This window comes from Hibiscus syriacus, unplaced genomic scaffold, assembly GCF_006381635.1.
Source record: "Hibiscus syriacus cultivar Baekdansim isolate YM2019G1 unplaced genomic scaffold, ASM638163v2 tig00110480_pilon, whole genome shotgun sequence".
In the NCBI taxonomy this organism is placed as follows: domain Eukaryota; kingdom Viridiplantae; phylum Streptophyta; class Magnoliopsida; order Malvales; family Malvaceae; genus Hibiscus; species Hibiscus syriacus.
The window spans coordinates 378,467-388,523 of record NW_024062756.1 but is presented as its reverse complement, the minus strand read 5'-3'; the positions used below and the strand labels follow the sequence as shown (position 1 = coordinate 388,523).

The window sequence follows — 10,057 nt, the reverse complement described above, 5'->3', positions numbered from 1 at the left end:
AAATATAAGACTTACCCCTCCATCGAAATAGCCATTGTCTTCGACCCCTAATAATACGCCCCACCAAGACCGATCAAGCAACAAATAGATATCATCATTGAGCTTGCATATGTCAGTGAAACACCCCTGGCTTCGCTCATGTAGATAAAAATCAACTGCGGTCTTAGCCCAAAGGGTGTTATCCAGAATTGTGTCCGGTAGTTGTTCCCTCTCCACTTCAGATACCGATATGGTACTGGCCGGTAACTCATACGAGAGCCAACTTGAATCCATCATGTCCGACACATCAGAGGGTTTCTCAAGAATCCTACATATGACGCCATGTGAATCGGGCTCTTGAATGATGGGAGGGACCTCTTCAACGATGATAGTGGCCTCTTGAACGGTGGGAGGGGACTCTCGAGGAATGATAGGGGCCTCTTCAATGATAGGAGTGGACTCTTGAGGGATGACAGTGGCCTCTTGAACGGTGGGAGGGGACTCTCGAGGAATGATAGGGGCCTCTTCAACGATAGGAGTGGACTCTTGAGGGATGACAGGCGAGTCGGGCTTCTTCTTGCGGTGTCTTCGCACTATTGGGGTATACGGAGACTTAATAGCACGTGCACGCCGTCTGATGCGTGAACTCTGTCGTGCGAGAAAAACCCGACGTAAAGCATCCACCTTATTGGTCCGCTAAATAATTAAATACAAATATCAGTAAATAAACGGACATGATATTTAAACAGTGAAAACAAAGACAAATATATTTCAAAACTTCAACCAAAAGATAAAACAAAGACAAATACTAACTTCACAGTGTTAAAGAATACACAGTTTAGCAGAATTGGCAGCAACCGAATAAATTTACTTCAACCAAAAGACAAAACAAAAAGACAAATACTAACTTCACAGTGTTAATAAACAGTTTAGCAGTATTGGCAGCAACCGAATAAATTTACTAAGCAATCTAAGTGAAATGGTTAATTTAAGTGAAATTACGAGTAAATTTATCATCAAGTTAAATATGGAAAATCTTAAACTTACCTCGTTGCGTAGAGTATGAACCTCATTCTGCAACGATACTACCATCTCACTTAGAGCGGCAACCTCACCACGTAAAGTAGACACCTCCACACGCCATGCACCATCGTTATCGCGTTGAGTACCGATCTCCTCACGCAAGGCATTGACCTCCACACGCCATGCACCATCGTTATCGCGTAGAGTACCGATCTCCTCACGCAAGGCATTGACCTCATCACGTAACTCCCTTGACTCATCCCGTAGAGGTGGAGAACAGGGAGATAGAAGTCGTGGCATCTTTGTCGGTCGCCTATCATGAGGTGATGGTGGAGAAGAGGCTCGATGATGTGACGGGATAGGTGATGGCTCTCGTTGTAGAGGTGTATAGTCGGGTCGATCAGGTGATGGCTCTGGGTGAGGTGATGGCTCTCGAAGTGGAGGAAGTGGAGGCTGCTCATCATTCGTGCCATCAAGAAAACGCTGACTAGCTTGCCACCAATCAGTGGCAAGCTCAGCCTCCGTGGGTGTCAGTCTCATTAATGGAATGTTGGCCTCCTAAAAATATAAAAACTCAAACAAAGTTAAACGTCTACTATTAATAACTTGTTTATATATGATAGTATTTGTGTTAACTTACATTATTTATTGTCGCATATGGTATTAAGTCTTCCCAATCCAACAGACGTTTCCTCTTCCAGGAAATAGCCCTGGGAATATCATTTGAAGTTTTTATTGCATATGTCTTCATGGCGGGAAAGGCCTCGAATATCCAAATCTACAAACAATATAATAACAAACATTAATAATTGTTAAATAATTAATTATAATTTTGAAAACATTATATAGAAATTCTTACCTTAAAGGCCCAAACAAAGCCTGACAAAGTGTATTTCGACCCATCGCCCCGCAAACTTTTGCGGTCATCAAAAGCAGACGACAACTTAGTCCAGGTAGCTTTCCATATATACGAACCCCACGGAAACAGATTCCATGCATTTAGGTCCTCTACCAATAATATTAGCTCCTGAGGAATAGGTTGTCTGGCCTCTCTGCCTAAAAAGCCGGCATACAAAAGTAGTAGAAGGCATACTCGGACAACATCGACGTCATTCATCCGAGTAAAACCATCTTTCTTATTAAACAATTTCTTCATGTCGTCGACGTGTAAGTTCAGCTTCTCTATTGACTCATCAGGAAAAACCCTGGATAACCATGATGGGCGGGTGATATGACGAGTGTACCGGCCTACATCATCGTGTCCGAATCGTAGACCAGTGATTAAGCAGAACTCCTTCCGCCCAAAACAAGTATACGCCGGTGGAAAATGAAACCATATCTCTTCCTCACCACGTTGTATACTATCGGGTAGATCTCTAGTCATGGTCTGAAGCCACAAATGGGTCAAATTAGCATCTCCACCCGGATGTTGTACTCTCAGCCATGGCCCGAAGCAGGTTTCCTCAAACAATTTTCTTTGTGCAGGTGAAAGCTTCGAAGCAATTGTAGTGGCTAGGCTAACTTTATTCCTTAATGTCAATGAAGCCGAAAAAAATTTCTACAAAAACAATAAACATACCAAGTTAGATATACCAAAAACTACACTGTCAAGATATACCAAAAACAATAAACATAAATAGTAGTTTATTCTTGAAACTAAAATTTGCAACACTGTTTTGTCTTTTGGTTGAAATGAAAATCGCAACGAGATAATGAGAATCGCAACGCGAAATGACTATCGCAACGAGAGAATCGCAACGCGAAATGAAAATCGCAATGCGATTTTGGTTTCGCGTTGCGTTTTTTATTTCGTGTTGCGATAGTTATTTCCGCGTTGCGATTTTCATTCTCGAAACTATTCTTCTTCTGCATTACTTCAACCAAAAGACAAAACAAAGACAAATACTAACTTCACAGGCTAAACAGTTTAGCAGTATTGGCAGCAATCGAATGAATTTAATAAGAAATCTAAGTGAAATGGTTAATCTATTATTGAAATTACCAGTAAACTTATCATCAATCTCAATATGAAAAACCTAAAATAATGCAAAAATTTCAAAATAAAAATAAAAAAAACTAACCCTCAGAGGTTGATTTTCCATTTCTGAATGATTGTGAGGGATTTTTGACTATGAATGGTTGTGAGGGATTTCGCCGGCGATGGGGACGAAAATCTTCGGAGATGGGGACAGATTTCGCCGTAGAGAGTGAGAGATGGAGATGGGACTGAGTGTTGTGATTTTGGGTTTGAGGTTATGAGTTGCGATTACTGTGGACGGTTCAGTTTCCGATTTATTAAGAAAAAATTCGTGTTTGAAATTTAAAAAAAAAAATACGCGTTAATACGAATGACGCTATGTAAATCGCGTTGCGAAAGTCAGAATCGCGTTGCAAAAGTCAGTATCTCGTTGCGATTTTGTATTATCGCATTGCGATAGTAAGTATCGCATTGCGATAGTCAGTATCGCATTGCGATTTTCCCAATTCGCGTTGCGATTTACTTATTCGCATTGCGAATTGGGAAAATCGCAACGACCTTGTAGACCATCGCAACGCGATTTTCAACTATCGCAACGCGAATTTGCGATAATGGAGATCGCGTTGCGAATTAGCGATCGCATTGCGATTTTGTTGGTCATTTTGGCAAATCCGAAAAAAGTTGGTTAAAATCGTATATTATAAGGCATTTTTGGTCACTGAGGCGATTTTCTCAATAAATAATATATAAATGATCTTCTTCATCTAGGTGCTCTTTCTCTCGTATTTATTTTATCTTTCCCCTTATTAAAACATTTATTTTGCATCACTAAAAATAAATGAGAGATTAAAGAAGAACGGTTAATAATTTTCAACTTAAATCGAAATGAATAAATCACAAAATGTTATTTAATTTTTTTATGTTTACAATCTATTAAATCACCCTGAATCATTATATCAACAAAAAATAGTAATGAATTTCTTAACACACTAGAGGAAATAGTGAGAAGAAAAACACCAACAAAATGTCATTATAAAAAATAGACCTTATTGAAGTGAGAAGAATATTGTTATTTTACAGAATAATGAATTTCTTAAGAAATAATAGATCTATTAATATGTTTTAAGATAAACATACCTATATTAACAATATAAATTTTATATATAAATATACATATATAAAATTTCGATATGAACATATTTAATAAATAAAATTTAAGATTATTATTTATTTACTCTATCATCCGCCACTATTTAGAGGTAATAGATTATAACTTGGGTTTGGCCCATGACAATCATTCCAAGACGACGCTAGAATCAGAGACGCCTACTATACTTGAGACATCTAGCCTTCTAATTATTGTACCTAAGACTTCTAATTATTGTACCTAAGGCTGTCTTTTGCTCCGTACAGTCTTTATAAGTACGTACTGCGAAAGTCCCAAAAAAAAAAAAATCTTTTTTTGATAATATTTTAGCTTTAAATTTAAGTTATATCGCAGAACTACCCGTAAGTAATCCACCGGATGTCTATATATCTTTAAACATCAGTTTTGATGAATAAAATTCGCTCACTGCTTGCTTGCTGTCTCATAACGGCCATGGATGCAAAACATATTAGTTTCCAGGGTTGAAAAAAGAAATCTTTTTTTGATAATATTTTAGCTTTAAATTTAAGTTATATCGCAGAAATTAACAAACCGACATTTTTACTAGAACTAATCGCTAAATATATCAGTATTGTTTGACATCATTTACACCGATTCAGAACCATTATGCTAGAGCAGTACTATCCCAAGAAACAAAAATGTTTCCAAGTCCAGCTTCAAGATCAATCCACTGCTCTTCCTCAATCTCAACCCCACCACCACCGCCTTCCACCGCCTTCACCTCCACCAAAACAAACAAGTCCGCCACCTGCACCACCTCCACCACCACCACCACCCTCCCTCTCCCCAATCCTACAACCCCTCTCTTCCCTTCCTCCACTCTATACCCCAATCTATCCCCAACTTCCCTAATCCTCTCCATCACCCCATCAAACTCCATCGAACTAGTGATATACCTCTTCTCCTTCCTCGTATCATTCCCCCCTTTGAATAGCCCCGACAAATCCAACCCCGACGACAACGATATTATGTCGAAAGCGTTAACCCCGTTACATATCATTTCATGTTTTAACTTCCTGTCGTGTAACAGACTCTCCAGCTGACTGTTTGATGATGATTTCGTTAAAGTTCTCTTGAACCATGAAGTTTCCATTAACCTTGTTAAGCTCATTCGGGTCACCGGATTCGGGTCAAGAAGCTGCCATATTATAGCCTTTGCTGGCTTTGATATCCATGCCGGAAACTGAAACTCCCTACGCTGGATCTTTTTGTACATGGAGACCAAGTTACCGTCATCAAAGGGTAAATAGCCTGCCAACAAAACAAACAAAATTACCCCGCATGACCAAGCGTCCGCCTTGGAACCGTCGTAGCCTTTTCTCCGAACAACCTCGGGAGCTGTATAAGCCGGTGTTCCGCAAGCTGTGTGTAAAAGTCCGTCGTTTAGTTGTTCAGGTAGAGCGGACAGACCAAAGTCTGAAACTTTGAGGTTTCCGTTTTGGTCTAGTAAGAGGTTTTGTGGCTTTACATCGCGGTGTGCAACGCCGTTTTCGTGACAGAAATGGAGGGCGGAGATCAGTTGGGAGAAATAGCGACGAGCGGCGGGTTCAGCCAAGCGGCCGCAGCGTAAGACCTTGGAGAAAAGTTCACCTCCGGAGGCTAGTTCCATGACAAGGTAGATCTTCGTCTTTGTGGCCATGACTTCGTGGATTTTCAGGATGTTCGGGTGGTGTTGTAGGCGGCGCATGGCGGAAACTTCCCTGATTATTCTCGGTTCCATCGCCGCATCGACCGTTTTCGTCTTGTCTATGATCTTGACGGCCACGATGGTGTTGTCGTCCTCGAGTGAAGATGCTTCGTGTACTTTTGCGAAGCTTCCACGACCCAACAAACGACCCAATTGGTACTTACCTAAGAGTATTCCGGCTGGTGTTTTTGTACGGGTGATTTTCAGTGGCGGTGGAGGTGATACCGGTGGTGTTTCTTGGGACGGCGGAGACTGCGGTGATACTGGCGATGGAAGTGATGGTTCAGCCCCTGACGGCATGGTTTATAGTGGTGGAAACTGTGAAGCTGGAGAAGGAGCGTGCCACGACAAGGATTATTTAGAAGGTGTGTTGGTTTAAGTAATGGAGGCTTCGATGATAAATTATTATATTAATAATAAAATAAATATAATAATGATTCATCATACAAAAATAAATATAATAAAAATATTTGAAGGAAAATAAAATAATAGTAATTTTTTTAATATGACTTTAGTATTGAAGAATAAATACACTCACTTCAATGATCGGATCTTAACATAAGTACAAGACCACAATATTTGCAAAAGAAAACGACAAAGGAAAAATCTTAACATTAATTCAACATTGAATTATTTGAACTATAAGTCAATTCACTCAAATATATGGTTAAAAACTCATTTATATTTGAAATAAGGAACCCTAGCCGCTCTCCTCCCTTTTTTTTAGTTTAGTTTATACAGATTTCTATAAATCATATCAATTTTTTATTCTTTGATTTTGTTTAATTGGCGGTATACTAATTTCGATGTTAGTTGTTGATCGTCGATTTTCTTCTCTCTTTGTTTCCTTTTTAGTTTCTTAATAAGAATAATTATACTTTTTGACACGTTTTTTCTTTATTTTTATGTCACATTTGTAATTCAATTGATCTTCCCTATTATAAACCCTTGAATTGAATTTGGATACGCGATTTTGCAATCGTGGATAGTGTCTCACGACGTTCGGCTCTGATTTAGAGTTTTCAATGGTCTTTCAATAGTTTAATCATCTCTTCTAGTTCATTTGTTGATGCAGTCATGTTTGATTTATTTTTTGTTCAGGTATTTTGGTTAGGTTTTTAACCATTTCCATATACGCTCTTATATAATCTAAAGTTTATGATGATAATTGTTAAACTTTATTGTAATTTTGAATATTCACTTTTTAATAAAACTAACGACTCATATTAAAAAAACTCATTATTGTAATCGCCATTTTTTATCATTACAATCGGGCCTCAAGCCCAAACCAAACTAGCCCCAATTACATCATACTCAAATCGAAGCCCAACCACCTGGCCCTGATGAGACCCACTCCGGCTAGGGTTTGTCACCCTTAGCCTAGCGCTGCCAAGAACCATAACCGTCAGATCTGGACCCATCAACGGTCCAAATCAAGTCCTCTGTCGCCGCCCATCTCCACCAGTCGGTTGCCATCGTTGCTGCCACCAACCGAGACATACAGTGTCAGAAATCATTAATCAAAACAAGCAACAAGACCACAACCAAATCCACATGCAAAATATGTTTTTTTGTAATGATTTTATAGAGGAAAAATGAGAAAAAAATGTAAACATAGGCTTATAAAGACCTGAACAAAACTTGTAAAGATGGGGTTCCTCCCCTCTCAATTTTTTTGTGGAGGAAAAGCAATACAAAACAAGAAACCCCATTTTTAGGTATATTTTATTTGTTTTTTTACATGAAAATATTACCTTGCATGTAAAAGTATAATAGAGAGAAGAATAGATCGAGTGTTACTTGAGTCACCGGGGGGTTTCGTCTTCGTCAGAGGTCGCGGAGCGTGAGAAGGTCGAAGCTTTTCGGAGCTTTTTGGGCTTATTTAAGGTCATTTTAGTCTTAGGTTTGTGTATAAGGTTGTAGATCTAGGTTTAAGGGTCATTTCAGGCTGATTTGGAATTTTCGGCTACCGAGTGCGGCGGTCGGAGCGACGGTTGGCAGTGGGCCAGCCGAGAGGCTTTGAGTGAAAATCGAGAGATAAGATATTTTTTTTTGAGAAAACAGGTGAAAATGAAAAAAAATAATAAGTTTGTATATATAGAGTGGGTTAAGGGGAAATTATGCTTAGATCCCTTAGCTTACGCGCGTTTTTATAAAATAACCACTGATTTTATGATTTACCAATTTTTACGCATGATATATTTATCTGGTAAATTTATTGTTTAGTCTCTGTAAGTTAGGCGTGTTTTTACACTTTGGTCATGTGTAGTGACCTTTTAATTTTATTTTAATTTATGTGGACTGATTTTGTAATTTTTCCTTTTTTGGTTTAACAGATTATTTTTAGGCTTAAATAAATTGGAAAATTGCCAGTAGGTCCCTTTAATTTTCTCGTGTTTTTGTATTTTACTCCCTTTACTGTTTTTATTTTGTTTAGATTTAGCCCTTACATTTTAATTTGTTTTAATTTAGCCTCCTATTATGTGTTTAGCATATTTATTTTAGCTTGGTAATTTAATATTTATGCAATTTGGTCCTTGTGCATGCTTAATTTATTTTTATTTTTATGTTGTTTTTTATGTTTTTTAATTTTTAATTAGATTGTTTAAAAAATTCATTGTTTCATAGTTTGAACCTTTAGACTTAGTTCTTAGATTAGGTTAACATTTGAGTCGAGCTTAGAAATTAGAATGACACTCTAGTTATGAATTAGAGAGCAATTTGAGTCGAGTTTTCGCATAAGATGACAGATTACTCGAATCGATTGCTTGATTTTTTAAAACTTATTAATAATTAATATTTTCTAAAAAAAATTTAGGTTTAATTCCCTTTTAATAGGTTAATTTAGATAATAATTAGGCTTTTGATTTGTTAATTAGTCCTCAACTTTAGAAATTAGTGATTTAGTTCATTAAACTTTTAATCTTTTGGAACACGATATTTTAGATCTTTGACCTTTTAGTCCCCGAACTTCAATTAGACCTTTAAGATTGACATAATCAAATAGGTTAAATAGAGCCTCTATTTTAGCTAGATTTCAATATAGTACTATTAATTTAGGGAATAATTCGAGTCAGCCCTCACTTAAATGCTCGAGGGACCATCTCGGTTATTCGATTCAATAATTGGTTTTAAAATCAAATAGGGTTAATATTAGATCCTACACTTCTAGGTTTGTGCCTTTAGGTTCTTTAAATTTTATAATTTGACACTTTAGGATAGAAAAAGCCTTAATCTACCCTTAGCTTAGTTAGGAAGAGTAAAAATTTGTCTGATTGCATTTTATTTTCAAACCTAAGGCAATGTTCACTTATTAGGAAATTAATGGTATATCTCCCGCAAGTATGCTCAATGGATGACTACTGGTAATTCCCAAAATAGGTCGACATCATTTTCAAAACCGCATCATGTTTTCTGAAATTAAGCCAATGTCCGATACAACCAACTTTACATATAAATTTTTTTCATAATAAATCTCCAATCATTAGACGATTTTCGACTCCAGTGCAACCAACTTTACATATGAAAGACGCACCCTTTACAGAAGATGATGTTCCTTCAATGACAATCTTCTTTGCCATTTTAAATAGAGAATTGAAAAAGAAGAGAAACATTAAGGATTCAAGAGTGTGATTCCCAAAAGGCTAAGAAGACTGAGAAGACGATATTTGAAAAATCATCATCAAGCCCCATCACCTTCTTAATTAAACCCCTTCTTTATCATCCTCTTCAATAGAAAAACATTAACCAATGATCATTCTTTCTTCGTAGTGGCTCTTTGATCAAATTAGAAAGGATATATCACCCATGACCAACAAACTAAATTTATTCTCATCAACATTACTAAATATATTCAATGTGAGATTTAAATTAACATTTAATGTTTAAGTTGTTAGTTAAAAGATTTGATTGATAAATTTGAGGGCGAAGCCAAGAATTTTGAATTAAGAATCTAAATAAAATTTATAAACTTTGAGGTTCAAAATTTATAAAAAAATGTTTAAAATATTTAAATTGAAGATAAATTTTTAAAGGAAAAAAAAACTCATTGCGGCAAGGCCCTTGCCTGAGCCACCCTTGACTTCTTCCTCCAATACAATATTAACATTTTAAATACTTAATTATAATATTTATAATTTTATCTAAAAATGGTCACAATTTTACTTTTTCTTAATTTTCTTAGCTAACTTAAATTAGGAGTCACATTATTTTTGGTTTATTT

The 10,057-nt window shown here is 36.8% G+C and overlaps 1 protein-coding gene across 1 annotated transcript; it reads right to left on the bottom strand.

The window, feature by feature from the left end:
* Positions 1-4,714: 4,714 nt before the first annotated feature.
* LOC120128466 (CBL-interacting serine/threonine-protein kinase 7-like) lies at positions 4,715-6,177 on the bottom strand. The gene has a single exon (XM_039146157.1). It carries the CDS (start codon positions 6,133-6,135, stop codon positions 4,753-4,755), a length of 1,383 nt encoding a protein of 460 aa, XP_039002088.1. The 5' UTR covers positions 6,136-6,177; the 3' UTR covers positions 4,715-4,752.
* Between the last annotated feature and the right edge of the window lie 3,880 nt (positions 6,178-10,057).

Excerpts from the sequence above, each read along its gene's own strand:
- LOC120128466 (XM_039146157.1), bottom strand. The coding sequence starts at position 6,135 with ATGCCGTCAGGGGCTGAACCATCACTTCCATCGCCAGTATCACCGCAG.